The 18,752-nt window shown below is 38.8% G+C and overlaps 1 protein-coding gene across 3 annotated transcripts in view; it reads left to right on the top strand.

Annotated features, from left to right (window-relative positions):
* The window catches only part of cbfb (core-binding factor subunit beta), a 119,325-nt gene that overhangs the window by 74,191 nt on the left and 26,382 nt on the right, over positions 1-18,752 (top strand). The window contains exon 5 of one of the 3 annotated variants that reach the window (XM_059992615.1): positions 12,109-12,211. The exons of 1 other annotated variant lie outside the window; for it this stretch is intronic. In XM_059992615.1, coding sequence (XP_059848598.1) covers positions 12,109-12,211 — 103 coding nt within the window. The remainder of the gene's footprint in view (positions 1-12,108; positions 12,212-18,752) is intronic. One more of the 3 variants, XM_059992614.1, reaches the window with a different exon arrangement.

The following is an 18,752-nucleotide window of genomic DNA, read 5'->3' as shown; positions in this document are numbered from 1 at the left end:
CGTTTAAGTATCATTTGCCAGTCTATCTTAGCTAATTCACGTCTCATACCTTCAAAGTTACCCTTCTTTAGGTTCAGAACCTTTGTTTATGAATTAACTATGCCACTCTCCATCTTAATGAAGAATTCCACCATATTATGGTCACTGTTACCCAAGGGGCCTCGCACGACAAGATTGCCAACGAACTCTTCCTCATTGCTCAATACCCAATCTAGAATGGCCTGCTCTCTAGTTGGTTCCTCAGCACCTTTACCAATTTGGTTCACCCAATCTATATGTAGATTGAAGTCACCCATTATAACTACTGTTCCTTTATTGCATGCATTTATATTTTCCTGTTTAATGCCATCCCCAACCTCACTACTACTGTTAGGTGGCCTGTACACAACTCCCACCAGCATTTTCTGCCCCTTAGTGTTATGCAGCTCTACCCATATCGATTCCACATCCTCCAGGCTAATGTCCTTCCTTTCTATTGAGTTAATCTCCTCTCTAACCAGCAATGCTACCCCACCTCCTTTTCTTTCCTGTCTATCCCTCCTGAATATTGAATATCCCTGGATGTTGAGCTCCCATCCTTGGTCACCCTGGAGCCATGTCTCTGTGATCCCAACTATATCATATTCATTAATAACTATCTGCACATTCAATTCATCCACCTTGTTACGAATGCTCCTCGCATTGACACACAAATCCTTCAGGTTTGTTTTTACAACATTCTTAGCCCTTATACAATTACGTTGAAAAGTGGCCCTTTTTGCTTTTTGCCCTGGATTTGCCTGCCTGCCACTTTTACTTTTCACCTTACTACTTTTTGCTTTTACCCTTATTTTATACCCCTCTGTCTCTCTGCACTTGTTCCCATCCCCCTGCCACATTAGTTTAAAGCCTCCTGAACAGCAGTAGCAAACGCTCCCCCTAGGACATTGGTTCCAGTCCAGCCCAGGTGCAGACCGTCCTGTTTGTACAGGTCCCACCTCCCCCAGAACTGGTTTCAATGCCCCAGAAATTTGAATCCCTCCCCCTTGCACCATTTTTCAAGCCACATATTCATCTGAAATATCCTCCTATTTCTACTCTGACTAGCACATGGCACTGGTAGTAATCCAGAGATTATTACCTTTGTTGTCCTACTTTTTAGTTTATCTCCTAACTCCCTAAATTCACCTTGTAGGACCTCATTCTGTTTTTTACCTATGTCGTTGGTACCTATGTGCACCACGACCACTGGCTGTTCACCCTCCCATTCCAGAACGTCTTGCAGCCGCTCAGAGACATCCTTGACCCTTGCACCAGGGAGGCCACATACCATCCTGGAGTCTCATTTGTGGCCGCAGAAACGCCTATCTATTCCCCTTACAGTCGATTCCCCTATCACTATAGCTCACCCACTCCTTTTCCTTCCCTCCTGTGCCGCAGAGCCACCCATGGTGCAATGAACTCGGCTGCTGCTGCCTTCCCCTGATAAGACATCTCCCCCAACAGTGTCCAAAACAGTATATCTGTTTCGGAGGGGGGATGACCTCAGTGGACTCCTGCACTACCTGCCTAGTGGCCACCCCTTCCCTTTCTGCCTGTGTAGCCTTTACCTGCGGTGTGGCCAACTCACTGAACTTTCTCAGCATCGCAGTTGCTCCAGTATGAATCCAATCGCAGCTCCAGACGTTCACTGCAGTCTGCCAGAAGCTACAGTTGGACACACTTCCTGCACACATAGTCGTCAGGGACACTGGAAGTATCCCTGATTTCCCAGATGCTGCAGGATGAACAAACCACGGGCCTGATCTCAGCTGCCATGACCTACTCAATACTTGCCTCAACTTTTGAAACTTTCTCCTTTGAAAGGAACTTAACCGGACTTACCTCACTCGGACTGAAGCTTGTCCTCAGCCTCTTCTCGTCAAAGCCTCTCGAGTCAACTTGCATGAAGACACAAGATTAAATGAGAAACTTTTAATTCACAAATCCCATCGAAGGGGCATGATCCATTATAGGGTGGAATATTAAGATTCTCAGAGACTATTTGCTTGAGGTTATGCAGGAATGTGCTAAGTTTAAACAAGCTTTGTTGGAATTGTTTTAGCAAGGGTTTTAACCCATCCCTTGGGTACCCAGTTTGACTGAGAAGCTTATTAAAGATGGATCCTTCAAACGGTTTCATTGGAATGCTGAAACATAAAGATTTTTTAAATTTGAAAGCTAACTGCTTAGCCTGTTTTTTCATGAAGATATAAGATTAGATGTTTAATGTCTTTCTGTATGAATAATTGTATCTTACATTTTTTAAACCTTTGTAACTAGTTTCCTTTTGTATTTTTAATACTGTATTTTTGATATATGCGAATTGAATTTCTTGTTTGGATATTGTTTAGTCTAGGTTGGAATATAAATAACCTTGAAACTAATTGGAGTGATTACCAGGTTTCTTTTTTGAGGGGTTGTCCGTAGTTATAGATGCCAGCTTTCTATAGGTCAGTTTTCTTTCTTTGGGAGGTGGGCGAGGGTATGGTTTTTTTTCTCAGAAGCAGTTTTTGAATTTTTTTTTAGCCAACTTGTTGCTTGGTTACCATTTCTCAAGGTTTATGGATTGGTTTTAACTTGCATTTTAACCCTCTCTTTAAATAATATTAAAAATGGAACAAACTTATTAATCTATTTAGTTTTAATGTGAAAGGATTAAATCACCCTGTTAAATGCAATAAGATTTTTGCTTATATTAGGAAATTTAAGGTCCCTGTTATTTTTTACAGGAAACTCACATATGCAAATGTGATAATCTACTTTTTTTAAACTCTTGGAGCAGACTTTGTTTTCATTTGTCTTTTCAGGCCAAATCTAGAGGAGTTTCGATTCTTATAGATAATACACTTTCCTTTGTCCAACGTAGTGTCTGATCCTAATGGACGTTTTGTTATAGTTTCAGGGAAACTAGATATTAAATTAATAGTATTTGTCAATGTGTATGCCCCAAATGTAAATGATCTAGGATTCTTTGAGCTTTTTTTTTCATTTTTACTTGATCTGAGTCTTTATTCTTTGGTGATGGGAGGAGATTTTAACTGCTGGCTAGACCCAATTTTAGACCGATCATCTTCTAAACCAGCATCTCTTAATAAATCAGCTTTGTTTATTCATTTTTTTTTATTGAAATGTGGTATTGGTGATGTTTGGCGTTTCCTGCATCTTACATCCTTCAGATTGGGAGTACTTGTTTTTTTTCCCCCATGTTCATCATACATATTCCAGAATTGATTATTTTTTTAATTGATAGTCAAATGATTTCATGTTCATTCTTGTGAATATAAAGAGATTGCTGTTTCAGATCATGCTCCTGTATTTCTATCTTTAAATCTCCCTGGTCTTCCTCAACAAACAGATTTTGAAGTGAATAAAAAGGAAGAGACTTTTAATCTTATTGTATGGGGTACTTTCAAGGCCTATATTAGAGGACAAATTATTTCTTATACTGTGAGTGTTAAGAATAAAGCTAATAAATAAATAATTGAATTAGCCAATCAATTGAAACAATTAGATCAAAAAAATGCTATAGCTCCAGATCCTGTTTTATATAAAAGATGTGTTGAAGTAAAAACTAAATATGATCTTCTGTAAATATCCAATTGAAACTCAACTTCTTAAAGATAAAACTCAATTTTACATTCAATGAGATAAATCGGGCAAAGTATTGGCCAACCAATTTAAAAACTTCTGTAGTTAAACGACAAATTTGCAAAACTAGTGGTGATGGGACAACTGATCATTCTGAAATAAATGATACCTTTAGAGAATTCTATTCTAAACTATAGTTCTGATTTTATAAAGATAATACTGTAATGAATAATTTTCTAGATCAATTAAATATCCCTGCACTTTCTGCAGATAATTGTAAACAGATGGATCAAGCCATTTCTTATGAGGAAATTGCTGAGGCTATACGTTCACTACACTCAGGGAAGGTTCCAGGTCCAGATGGATTTTCTGGAGAATTTTATATAGCTTTTTCTTTATTAGTTGTACTACAGTCTCACTTAGTCTTTCTTGATTCTTTCAAATTGGGTAGCTTTCCTCAATCTTTCTATGAATCCTCTATTTCACTTAGCCTAAAGAAGTACAAGCTAACTGAATGCTCTTCATATAGGCCAATTTCATTACTCAATGCTGATACTAAAATCCTTTCTAAAGTTCTGGCTCGTAGGATTGAAAATTTTCTACCTTCTATTAATTCTGATGATCAGACTCGATTTATTAGAAACCGACATTCCCATTTTAATATACGCCATGTGTTAAATTTTATTTACTCTCCCTCCCAGGAGACATCGGAATGTGTGATATCCTTAGATGCTGAGAAGGCCTTCGATAGGGTTGAATTGAATTATTTATTTAAAACCTTAGAAAAATTTAATTTTGGACCAGATTTTATTCAATAGATTAAATTTATTTATCTCCTGCTCGGGTTCTTACTAATTTTTAAAATTCCAAACCATTTAAAATTTTAAACATTTAAACTGCGGAACTAGACAAGGCTGTCTGTTGAGTCCTTTGCTCTTTGAGTTAGCTTTAGAACCCCTTGTCATTGCTTTTTGTGAATCTAATGATATCTGTGATATTTTAAGGAGAGGTATTACAAAATTTCGCTTTACGCTGATGATATATTGCTGTTTATCTCTAATGTTGAGACTTCGTTACCTTGCGTACTTTCTTCACTGTCCCATTTTAGCCAGTTTTCATTATGTAAATTGAACCTACATAAGAGTGAATTATTTCCTTAAGTAATTTGGTATTAATTAATACTAATCTCCCTTTTAAAGTTGTAAGGAATCAACTTACTTATTTGGGTGCAACAGTCACTAAGAATTACAAACACCTGTTTAAAGAAAACTTTCTTACTTTATTGAATCATGTAAAAAGGATATCATTAAATTGGTCACCTCTTTCAATATCGTTGGTTGGACGAATTAATTCTATTAAAATGAATATTCTACCAAATTTATATATCTTTTTCAGGTTTTACCCGCTTTTATTCCTAAATTTGTTTTTGACTCTCTTGATTCTATTTTATCCTTGTATGTGGAAAAATAAACATCCTCATTTAAATAAAGTTTATCTTCAAAAATCTAAGAAGTCTGGAGGTTTAGCTTTACCCAATATACGTTATCTTACGTTTTGGCTATATTATATTAATCATGTAGATTGTCTGGTATGGGTCTCTTTAGAAGCTAACTCTCTTAAATTTTCTATTATTTCTCTTCTTGGATCCTCACTTCCTTTATTTGTAAGTAAACTAACTGATAATTTAATAGTTAAACATACTCTGCGGATCTGGATACAATTTAGAGAACACTTTTGTTTATTGAGATTTTTCCTTTCAAGTCCCATTTATTCAATTTTTTAAACCCTCCATGACTGATTTAGTTTTTAAAGAATGGGGCAGGTTGGGTGGGTATTAAATGTTTTTGAGATCTGTTTGTTGGAGGAAACCTTTTTTCATTTGAGCAATTGTCAGCCAAATATAGCTTACCCTAAACTCACTTTTTTAGATTTTTGCAAATCAGAGACTTTTAAAGATCTCAATTATGCACATTTCCTATAAGTTCAGATAAGAACTTACTAGACATAATTTTTAGTTTGACAACTTTTCATAATGGTTCAATATCTAATATTTATGGTACGTTACTGGAGACGAGGAATGTTCCTTTAGACAAAAATTAAGAATCTCTGGGAACAAGATTTACAGACATCAATATCTGAGGAAACTTGGAATGAAACTTTTAAACTGGTTAATACTTCATCACTATGTGCTCGTCATTCCCTCATACAATTTAATGTGGTACATAGAGTTTATATGACTAAGGATAAGCTATCTCATTTTTATTCAGACATATCTCCCTACTGTGACAGATGTAATAATGGAGAAGCTTCATTAATTCATGTGTTTTGGACTTGTCCGAATCTTGAAAAATATTGGAAGGAAGCTTTTCAACCTTTTTCCTTACTTTTTAAGGTCAATTTTAAGCCTAACCCTCTGATGGCCCTATTCAGTATTGTTGCAGGACAAGATATTAAGCTGAAGGCATCTGATTTACATATTTTGGCCTTTAGCTCTCTTATAGCTAGGAGGACACTTTTGTTTAAATGGAAAGATGGTTTTCCTTCTACTCATGCTCAATGGTTATATGACGTTCTGTTTAGATTTAGAGGCGATTCATTGTTCAATTTCTGAATCTCATCAAGACTTTCAAACATTGTGGGGACCTTTTCTGAATTATTTTCAAAACCTTCAATTCGTTGTTTAAACTCAGGTGTTGACTATTATTAATTTTTATTATATGAGAAGGTGTTTTGCCTTCCTTTCTCCTTACTAAACAGTTTCGGTCTTGGTAGGGGTTAGATTCTTTTTTATTGTAATAAATTAGTATATTTCAATATAACTATTGATTAACTTACATGAATACGGGTAATGAGATTGTTATTATGAACAGATATAATGTAATTGGTAGTTTTTAAAAATCTTTTTGACCTTAATTGTATACACTTTCTTGTACTCTGTATTCTCCTATGTAGAAACTAATAAAAATATTGACAAGTAAAGGCTTATGAGCTAGCAGCAGTCGCTGTTACCAAGCAAAATCAGGGAAACAAGGAGATAAGATCAAAAGATTGGGTTCACTCAACTGATGTCTGGAGACAGTTTTAATAAGACAGTTCCAATTAATTACATTGGAGCACAGCTTCTGCAGATTTGTCAGACAAGATCTCCCCTAAGGAAACCATGCTGACTTCAGCCAATTTTATTGTGTACCCTGAAACATTCCTCATCCTTAATGATGGACTCTAACATCTTGTCAACCACTGAAGTCAGACTAGCTAGCATACAATTTCTTGTCTCTTGCCTCCCTCCTTAAAGAGTGGAGAGATTTGTAATTTTCCAGAACTTAGTAATAATCTTTCAAGAATCACTAACACCTTCACAATTTCTTACAGCTACTTTGAGTGTAGTTCACCTGGTCCACATTCAGATCACTCAGCCTTCTAAATGCCTTCTCTTTGGTAATAGTGACTACACTCACTTCTGCCCCCCAATAAACAGATTTCTGACACGCTGCTTGGGCTTCCACAGTAAAGACTGATGCAAAATCCTCCAGGCTTTCACTATTCCTATAAGATGGTGGCGTGGTCAGATGCAGTAGCCGCTATGGGTTAGCCAAAGTTGTTAATGTCTAGTTAAATGCCTTTTGTATGATGGTAAATACTGCTGGACATTAAGAACTACATGTATAGTTGGCCCTCCTTATCTGCGGATTCCGCATGTGTGGATTCAACCAACCGTGGATCGGGAAAACCCAGAAGTTCTGTCTCCAGCACTCGTTGTTTGAGCGTGTACAGACTATTTTTTCTTGTCATTATCCCCTGAACGATACAATATAACAACTATTTACATAGCATTTACATTATATTAGGTTTGATAAGTAATCTAGAAATGACAAAAGTACAGGCAGTCTCTGGGTTATGAATGAGTTCCATTCCTGAGTCCGTCTTTAAGTCAGATTTGAAGTTGGAACAGGTACATCCGGTATTATTTAGCGTCAATTAGTCGAACATTTTTCTTAGTATATAGTACATATTTTACCTTTCTATGCATATAAAACACTTAAGAAACATACGTATTTCAATAATTAAACCACTGTGTTGCTTAGTAATAATTCTAGCTTTCATCGGGGCAAGGCCTTTCACATGCTCCATTAAAATTGTTCCAATCATTAACTGACTGTAGCCTAAGGCTTTTCCAACGACCGATGGCGTTTCACCTCTTTCTGATTGCTTTATTACTTCCACCTTATTTTCAATTGTGATTATTTTCGTGAACAGAAGCACCACAGATTCAGAGCTGCACTGCCAGGTCCTAATGTCCACTGCACTGAGACATGTTAAATAAAGTCCGGGGTTCCGCTGGGTCCTAAAGACCACCGCACTGAGACAGGTTGAATAAGGGACTTGAGCATCCGGGTTTTTGGTATCCGCGGGGGGTCTCTGAACCAATCCCCGGCAGATAAGGAGGGCCGACTGTACTTCAAGTCTATCCCATCAGCAAGCTTTTGAATTGGCAGAGGAGCTGGAAATGGTGTGGACAACGTTGCTCCCTGCTACCGAGGGGCATCGAAGCTGGTGAGTGAAGGTGGTATACAGTCTAAGAGCGAGTGATTCTCTTAGTCACTTTTCTTGTGATTGCAAGACTGTTGAGCTTTGGTAATGAGGAATGCTGCAAGGCCAGTTCATTTGTTTGTTGGTGGGACATGATGGCAGGAGGAGCTTCATGGCCTCAATTGTAGCACAGACTGGGCCTTGTGCTGCGGTGTCACCTGTTGCAACTGGCCAGGAGAGATGACACCTTAATATATACACATACTATGTGACTTGTGTGGTGTATGCCTGTAAATATTACTTTGTCCCCAGAGGAGCGCTGTTTCTTTTCATGGGTGTTCGTGTATAGTTGAATGACAATTAAACTTGAACTTTGACTGATTTTTGCTATATTTTATGCCCTTCCTTTGGTTTTATGCTGCCTTTGACTTCACTTGTTAGCCATGGAAGTTTCCAGAATTCATCATCTTTTAGTCACAACTCATGAAAATTCATGACTTCTCTTAAGAATTGTATATTGTAATTGAAAGGGAACAATGTAACTGATCCTAAGTATATTGACTAAATAATATTCTTTGGTATTTGCAAATGTTATACTCAACAACAGGTATACCACTGGATACTATTGGGGTAAATGACCTAGCAGAGTAAAGTCACAGCAGTCGGGTCTCTGGCACTGATTCTAGCTTTGTGATTCAGAAGGGGAGGGGGAAGAAGAGGCAAACTGTGGTGATAGTGGATTTGTTGGGTAGGGGAGTAGAAAGGAAGTTCTGTGGGCGAGAACTAGATTTCCAGTTGGTATGTCAGGTGCCAGGGTCCAGGACATCTCTGATTAAGTGTGAGGGTGAGCAGCCAGAGTTCATGGTGCATGTAGGTACCAATGACATGGGTAAGAAGAGTGACAAGGTTCTGCAAAGTGAGTTTAGGAGTTGGGTGCTAGGTTAAAGGACAGGATTTCCAGGGTTGTGACCTCAGGATTACTACCTGTGCCACTTGCTAATGAGGCAGGAAATAGGAAGGTCATACAAATCAAACAGGAGTTGTGTACAAGATATTAAGAGGAATAGACAGAGTGGACAGCCAGCACCTCTTCCCCAGGGCACCACTGCTCAATACAAGAGGACATGGCTTTAAGGTAAGGGATAGGAAATTCAAGGGGGATATTAGAGGAAGGTTTTTCACTCAGAGAGTGGTTGGTGCGTGGAATGCACTGCCTGAGTCAGTGGTGGAGGCAGATACACTAGTGAAATTTAAGAGACTACTAGATAGGTATATGGAGGAAGTTAAGGTAGGGGGTTATATGGGAGGCAGGGTTTGAGGGTCGGCACAGTTGTGGGCTGAAGGGCCTGTAATGTGCTGTACTATTCTATGTTCTATGTAAGATGGAGGGTGTCAGATTTTTGAATCATTAAGCTCTCTTCCAGAGAAGGTGGGACCTGTACAGAAGAGATGGTTTGCACCTGTATTGGAGGGGGACCAGTATCCTAGCAGGAAGGTTTTTCTACTGCTACATGATGGGGTTTAAACTAAAGTTGCAGGGGGATGGGAACCAGTGCCAGAACAGAAAATGGAAAGGTTGTGGAGACATGTTAAGACCTCAAGCAAAGTCAGGAATCAAAAGCTTGAGCATGGTGCAGTTAATGTTCTGAGCTGCATATATTTCAATGGGAGAAGTACCATAGGAAAGGCGGATGAGCTCAGGTCATGGATCCACGCATGGAATTATAATATCATAACCATTAGTGAGACTTGGTTGCAGGAGTGGCAGGACTGGCAGCTCAATATTCTGGGGTTTTGATGTTTTAGACGTGAATTAAAGGGTGAGGGGTGGTGTCACTAGAAAATATCATGGCAATATTCAGTTAGGATAGATTGGAGAACTCATCCAGTGAGACTTTATGGGTGAAACTGAAGAATAAGGAAGTTATGACCATGTTAATGGAGCTATATTATAGACCACACAACAGTCTGCAGGATTTACAGGAACAAATTTGTTGAGATTGCAGACGTACAGGAAACACAAGGTTGATAGAGTAGGTGGTTTTAACTTTCCACATATTGACTGTGACTCCCATACAGTAAAAGGACTATAAAATGGAATAGTTAGTCAGATGTGTTCAAGGAAGTTTCCTTAATCAGCACATAGAAGTCCCATTGAAAGGGTGTCATACTTGACCTGTTAGGGAATGAGACAGGACAGGTAACAGAAGTTTATGTAGGGGAACATATTGAATGTAGTGATCATAATGCCATTAGTTTCAAATTAAACACGGAATAAGATGGGTCTGGTCTGTGGGTTGAGATTCTAAATTGGAGAAAGGCCAATTTTGATATCGGAAAGGATCTGGCAAGTGTGGATTGGTGCAGGCTGCTTTCTGGCAAAAGAGTACATGATAAGTGTGGGGCCTTCAAATGTGAAAATTTCAGATTACGGTACAAGGCTTGCATGTGCCTGTCAGAATAAAAGGTAAAGATAACAGGTTTAGGGAGCCTTAGTTTTCAAGAGATATTGAGGCCCTGGTTAAGAAAAAAAAGAGATGCAAAGCAGGGATAGGAACAAATGAGATACTTAAGGGCTATAAGAAAACAGAAGAACACTTAAGAAAGAAATTAGAAGGGCTGAAAGAAGGCATGAGATTGCCCTAGCAGACAATGTGAAAGAGAATCCTAAGCGATTCTACAAATGTGTTAAGAGCAAAAGGATTGCATTGGACTAATAGGACTCGCAGATCTCTGGAAGATCAGAATGGTACTTGTGTACGGAGCCAACAGAGATGGGGAGATCTTAAATACATTATTAGCATTTGTATTTACTCAGAAGATGGACACAGTCTATAGAAGTGAGGCAAAGCAGCAGAGAGGTCATGGGCCTTACACAGATGACAAAGGAGGTCCTGTTTTCTGTCTTGAGGCAAATCATGGTAGATAAGTCACCAGGGCCAGACAAGGTGTTCCTTGGGACACTGGGAGGCAAGTGCAGAAATTGCAGGGGCTCTAGCAGAGATCTTTCAATAATTCTTAGCAACAGATGAGGTATTGGAGGATGGCTAATGTTGTTATGCTGTTTGCGAAAGGCTCTGAAAATAAACCAAGAAATTATAGGCTGGTAAGCCTGACATCAGTAGTTGGAAAGTTATCGGAAAGTTTTCTAAGGGACTGGATACATATTTGGATAGACATGGCCTGAAAGGTCATATCTAACCAATTTTATGGACTTTTTCTAGGAAGTTACCAGTAAAGTTGATGAAGGCAAGCCAGTGGTTATCTTCTATATGGACTTAGTAAGGCATTTGACAAGGTCCCACATGGGAGGTTGGTCATGAAAATTCAGTCGCTCTGCATTCAAGATGAGGTGGTAAAATAGATTAGACATTGGCTTTGTGAGAGCAGCCAAAGAGTAATAGTAGATGGTTATCTCTCTGAGGAGGCCTGTGACTAATGAAGTGCCGCAGATATTGGTGCTGGATCCATTGTCGTTTGTCATCTATATCAATGATCTGGATGATAGTGTGGTTAACTGGATCAGCAGATTTGTGGATGACACCAGAATTGGGGATGTAGTGGACAACAAGGAGGAGCTTGCAGTAAGATGTGGACCAGTTGGAAAAAATTGGCTGAAAAATGGCAGATGGAATTTAATCCAGACAAGTGTGAGGTGTTGCATTTCGGTAGGATCAATCAGGGTAGGCCTTACACACTGAACTATAAGGCACTGCGGAGTGCTGTAGGACAAAGGAATTCATTGAAGTTGGCAGCACTGAAAGAAAGGGTGGTAAATTTTCTGATTATGACTTGGCCAGAAAGAAATTTTATCAGTGAATTATGACAGTGTTACAAAAGTTACACTTGTGCAAGTAAATTTAGAACTTCAATCTTGGGCTCAACAAAAAAAATTGAATTCCTTTCCATTTCTAATGAACCACTAAATGCAAGCTAAAATAAAATGAGTTATGTGTTTCCTCATTATAGCAGGAAGATGCCCTAGCACAACAGGCGTTTGAAGATGCCCGAAGAAGAGCCAGAGATTTTGAAGATAGGGAACGGTCCCATCGGGAGGACATGGAGGTGAGAGGTTAGAACACTTCTTAATGAGTTAAGGATTGTGGGAGGGGGAAATTGGATTGTCAATGTAAGAAAATGTTCATTAGAAAGATGAAAGAGCAGATACTGGAATATGTAACTAAAATCAAACTTGTAGGATAGAGGCCAGTGCAATAATCTATGTTTCACATTTAGACCCTGCATTAAGAATCACTGAGTTTCAACAATTTTTTTTTGTTTGGAGGAAAGTTAGACCCTGAATCAGTCTTTCATCGCATAGATCTAGTTGCTGTGATGTTTCCAGGGCTTTTGGAAAATTACAGTGGTTTTTCGCAACACATAGTACTGGAGGAACACAGCAGGTCAAAAGCATCTGTGGGGTGTACAAGTGAGGAAATCCAGGATCCAATTATCACAGTGTGATGGAGCTGACTTCAGCTTTGAATAAACAGTCGCCGTTTTGGGCAGAGACCCTTCATTAGGAATAGTTGTTTTTGCTTGATTGTCTTCTGATTGAAGATCATTTTCTATTCACACAGATCTTTCCTTTACCGATGAAATGCAAGAAAATATTAAAATTTGTGTAGAAAATCTTCTGCAAAGATTTTACTCTCATTTTAGCTTATATGAGAAGGCAGTCCTGTGGTAGGAAATGAGCTTACAAGTTGAATTTTTGACTCGGATGAAACCTAGAAAACACAGATGGAGACTCAAAACTTAGTTGGCAATCTAAACTAGTCTTGCATTAAAGTGTTTTACCAGAATCATCACCAGAGCGTAGAGGGAGATAGCCAGTGCAGATGTCCCGTCCCCCCCCCCCTACAAAGGTAGAGTGTTCCTATGAAACCTTTCTTAAACCGTAATGGTGTAAAGCGAAGAACCATTAATTTATATGGGGAAAATATTTGTAAAAGCGAAAATCATCTTTGTAATGTTAAAACAGGTTACTAATGTAGGCCTTTGTAAAAGCGAAGTGGCATAAAGCGAACATTCGTAAAGCGGGGGACACCTGTATAAAGAACTGGGAGGGAGGAGCTGGCATGCTATATGTGGAACTAGGTTTACTAGAAATATGTAACGCTCATATAATGGGAGAGAGAAAACAAGGAATTATAGACCAGTTATCCTGACATCAGTGGTGGGGAAGATGCTGGAGTCAATTATAAAAGATGAAATAGCGGCACATTTAGATAGCAGTAACAGGATCGGTCTGAGTCAGCATGGATTTACAAAGGGGAAATCATGCTTGACGAATCTTCTGAAATTTTTTTGAGGATGTAACTATGAAAATGGACAAGGGAGAGCCAGTGGATGTAGTGTACCTGGACTTTCAGAAAGCCTTTGATAAGGTCCCATATGGGAGATTAGTGGGCAAAATTAGAGCACACGGTATTGGGGGTAGGGTACTGACATGGATATAAAATTGGTTGGCAGACAGGAAACAAAGAGTAGGGATTAACGGGTCCTTTTCAGAATGGCAGGCAGTGACTAGTGGGGTACCGCATGGCTCTGTGCTGGGACCGCAGCTATTTACAATATACATTAATGATTTAGATGAAGGTATTAAAAGTAACATCAGCAAATTTGCAGATGACACAAAGCTGGGTGCTACTGTGAAATGTGAAGAGGATGGTATGAGTATGCAGGGTAACTTGGACAGGTTGAGTGAGTGGGCAGATGCAGTTTAATGTGGATAAATGTGAGATTATCCACTTTGGTGGCAAGAACAGGAAGGCAGGTTACTATCTGAATGGTGTCAAGTTTGGAAAAAGGGCGGCACAACAAGATCTAGGTGTCCCTGTTCATCAGTTACTGAAAGTAAGCATGCAGGTACAGCAGGCAGTGAAGAAAGCTAATGGCATGTTGGCCTTCATAACAAGAGGAGTTGAGTACAGGAGCAAAGAGGTCCTTCTGCAGTTGTACAGGGCCCCGGTGAGACCACACCTGGAGTATTGTGTGCAGTTTTGGTCTCCAAATTTGAGGAAGGAGATTGAGGGAGTGCAGCATAGGTTCACGAGGCAGGACTGTCATATAGAAACATAGAAAATAGGTGCAGGAGTAGGCTATTTGGCCCTTCGAGCCTGCACCGCCATTCAGTATGATCATGGCTGATCATCCAACTCAGAAACCTGTGCCTGCTTTCTCTCCATACCCCTGATCCCTTTAGCCACAAGGGCCATATCTAACTCCTCTTAAATATAGCCAATGAACTGGCCTCAACTGTTTCCTGTGGCAGAGAATTCCACAGATTTACCACTCTCTGTGTGAAGAAGTTTCTTTTCATCTCTGTCCTAAAAGGCTTCCCCTTTATCCTTAAAGTGTGACCCCTCGTTCTGGACTTCCCCAACATCGGAAACAATCTTCCTGCATCTAGCCTGTCCAACCCCTTTAGAATTTTATATGTTTCAATAAGATCCCCCCCCTCAATCTTCTAAATTCCAGTGAGTATAAGCCCAGTCAATCCAGTCTTTCTTCATATGAAAGTCCTGCCATCCCAGGAATCAATCTGATGAATCTGTTGAAAGATTGGAGCGACTGGGTTTGTATACACTAGAATTTAGAAGGATGAGAGGGGATCTGATTGAAACATGTAAGATTATTAAGGGATTGGACACGCTAGAGGCAGGAAACATGTTCCCGATGTTGAGGGAGTCCAGAACTAGAGGTCACAGTTTAAGAATAAAGGGTAGGCCATTTAGAACAGAGCTGAAAAACTTTTTCACCCAGAGAGTTGTGGAATGCTTTGCCTCAGAAGGTAGTGGAGGCCAATTCTCTGGATGCTTTCAAGAAAGAGTTAGAGCTCTTAAAGATAGTGCACGGGATATGGGGCAAAGGAAGGAACGGGGTACTGAATGTGGATGATCAGCCATGATCACATTGAATGGCGGTGCTGGCTTGAAGGGCGGAATGGCCTACTCCTGCACCTATTGTCTATTGTTCAATGTCCATATGGTTATTTGCCAGCCCAGCCTCGTTTGATTAAAATGTCTTTAGCAGAGAATGTACAATTTTTCTATCAGGAATTATTTTATCTAGGTGTTATTCCTCTCACATTATTGAACAAAAATTAAGTAGTTCTGTGCTCAAGATAAGGACTCCCAGATCTTTGTCTAAAAGTGGATTTTAACCCCTGTATTTTTTTATTCCATGTCATCTACATGTAAAGCATCCTTTTAAATAGATGTGAGATGGTTATTATCAGTATTCTCACCCAGTTTGGACTAAATTAAAAATCATCGCATTTGCAAATCATTACATTGGTCTGTGCTTTGTCCTATTCAGATTTGATTGATCCATTTATCTGATTTCTTTTACTTTCAACTTGCTTTCCAAACATCATAATTAAATACAGGCAGTAACAATATTTTAAATGCATGGTCATTGAAATGCAGGCAATTCAGTTCACAACAATGATACTTGTAGGAAATGCATAGCAAAATAATTCTCTAGTTGATTCCAGTATTCAAAGTTTAGAGTAAAATTTATAATCAGCGTATACATGTCACCACGTACAACTCTGAGATTCTCTTTCTGCGGGCATACTTGGCAAATCTATAGAACAGTAACTGTAAACTGTGCAAATGCAGATATAAATAAATGTAACAATATAAATGTGTCCTGTAATGTGTAGCTATCCCCTTTTGCTCAAGAACCTGATGGTTGAGGCATAGTAACTGTTCTTGAACCTGGTGCTACGAGTCTTGAGTCATGAGTCCTATACCTTCAATGTGATGGTAGCAGCGAGAAAAGAGCATGGCCTGGGTGGTAAGGATCTTTGATGGATGCTGCTTTTCTGTGGCAGCAGTTCATATAGATGTGTTCAATGGTTGGAAGGGTTTTACCCTTGATATACTGAGCCGAATCCACTAACTTTTGTTGGATTTTCTGCTCAGAGGCATTGGTGTTCCCATACCAGGCCGTAATGTACAAACAGCACATTTTCCGCCGCACATTTATAGATGTATGCCAAGATTTTTGACGTGTATAATGTCTACAGACTCCTGAGGAAGTAGAGGCGCTGTCATGCTTTCTTCACAATTATATTTATAGGATAGGTCCTCTGAGCACCCAGTATTAAAGTTACTGACCCTCTCCACCTTGGATCCTCCTATGATTGCTGATTCATGGATCTTTGGTTTCACTCTCCTGAAGTCTATAATTAGTTCCTTGGTCTTATTGACATTGAGTGAGAAGCTGTTATTATAACACCACTCCCCCAAGTTTTAAGTCTCCCTCCTGTATGTTGATTCATCACCACCTTTGATAGCGCCCACAACAGTGGTATCATCGGCAAACTTGTATGTGTTGTTGGAGCTGTACTTAGCCACACAGTTGTAGGTGTAAAGTAAGTGGTACAGGGGGCTAAGTTCTCATCCATGGGCTGTACAAATGAGGAAATTCAGGATCCAATTATTAGTGTGATGGTGCTCACTTCAAGTTTGTTTGATGTATCTGACGAGACTCAAACTTGTGTTCCATTTGCACTTTGCATTTCTGCTTAACTGGGTAGGGTTACTGGTGACTCGGTGTATAACAGTAAGTTTAGTAACTGATCCACTTTAAAACAGTGGATTCCAGTTCTTTAGAACACATCGAGACCAGTACACTTTGGCCCAATTAATCTGAATTAGCTGAAGTTTCATGGAAATTATTAAAAGGTATGAAAAGGCAAACTGCTGTTTAACTGAGTAACAGATTATGCATTTAAATTAAATACCAAACAAATTAAAACACTATTAATAGTACTACAGTACTATACAACTATGTTAGTTCCTAACTTAAAGGAATTTATCCGTTGTACACTGTCATGTTCTTTGAATGTAAACGAACAAAATTAGCGCAGATGATGGACTGCTTTCGCACAATGCCTTTGATTGTGTTCTCCAAATCTTCTCTTTCATTGTAACATTCAAGATGATTGTCGATACCTTCAGATTCTTAATAGTTCCTAACTTGCTGAAGAATTTAAATGGTTTCCTTTTTCAATCATGACCATTTTTGGCATCTCCAAGCTTGAATAGTTGAAATCGTAGTGAGCTGAATTCTGGAATGTCTGGTTTCTACTTGCCAATTATCAGTTGACAAAAATCGCTGTTTCTGAACACAAATACATTTGACTGATGCTAGTTAGAAACTGTTTGGTAACTGTCTCCTGTACCAACTTAGCAGCATAGTGTCCCAAATAAAGGGAATCCTGGCTATTTTCTTGATTAGTTTTTGTTCCTTTGGAGTTGTCTGAAATAGCGGCTGTCCCAATTAACTGATGGCCTAATTTACTGAAATCTATTGTATTAACATTTATCTCAAATGGTTAGAAATTAAAGCAAACTTATAAACTAACTTGGCTGTATTTGATCAGTCAGATTCTTTGTAAGCAGTCAAGCATTATGTAGTGGTTGTATATTTCCTGGCACAACATACTTTCACCTGTTTTTAAAAAGGGGGGGGAAAAGTGGATTATTTCCTTACTTGAAATTATTCTAATGGAGAAGATTACTATCCATTCTGAGTTGATCGTAAATAACTTTTGGCCTTTGTACAGCCAGCCAGCGCCTCCTGCAGAGATTGCAGCTCCAGGTTTCACAGCACTATACAGATTGCGTGCTTCTGTCTGTAAGAGATGCGTGAGATACAGAACTTCTGATGTTTCAATCTGTAGTATTTTTACTCTTTCCTCCAAACATGGTTTGTGGACTTTTATAAATATTGCTTAACCTTTTTCCAATATTTTCTGCTATTTGATTTCCATATCCACATAGCTTTTTACAGTATTATCCCTTGGAGTAAAACTTATTTAGTTTAAACAACACAAAGTCAGTGATTTTAATCAATATCTTGGGTGGATGAAGTTTCAATCAAATGTAATCTTGTTTTCTTGCTGATTGTGACCTGAAAGCAAAAGTGGTCAGTTTAGTATATCTTGGATCAAAATAATATGCTGTACAAATTTTGAAATGTGAAGAGAACTGATAGTAAAAATAAAAGCACAACACATTTTGGATAGTTTTGACTGAAGATGAAATGCTTCAGAAATGTTTTATGTCATGGGTGTCGCTCCTTTAACAGAGCTGGGCTAAATCTTACCTCCTGTTCATCTGTTAACGGTGTAATAGTGTTAGAGTTAGTATGGCTGCAGTGCCACGGTGGAGCTGGAGGAGAAAATGGATTTCAACTGATATAAAGATTAGTTTTATTTGTCCGTGAATATTGAAGCATACAGTGAAATACATTGTTTGCATCAGATCAGCAAAGATTGTGCTGGGTAGCCTGCAAGTATCCTCACACTTCAGGTGCCAACATATCACTAACCCTAACCATACACCTTTGGAATTGGAAGGAAACTGGCATAGTCACAGGAAGAACATACTTATAGTTAACGATGGGACATGTTATTTAGTATGAGATGAGAAAGGCTCACAGTTATTAAACTGATATGACCTCGAAGGTACTATTTATTAAAGTCCTGCACAATGCTGTTGGATAGTGAGTAAACTTAGATTGTGGTTCTTTTAAGTGCAATTTGGGGTGAAGTATAATTTGGCAAAATTGTTGCGATTATGCTTCTGCTACCT

The sequence above is a fragment of the Hypanus sabinus genome, chromosome 17 (assembly GCF_030144855.1).
Source record: "Hypanus sabinus isolate sHypSab1 chromosome 17, sHypSab1.hap1, whole genome shotgun sequence".
NCBI lineage: Eukaryota > Metazoa > Chordata > Chondrichthyes > Myliobatiformes > Dasyatidae > Hypanus > Hypanus sabinus.
The sequence above is the reverse complement of the archived record's forward strand: the minus strand, read 5'-3'. Positions and strand labels throughout refer to the sequence as shown.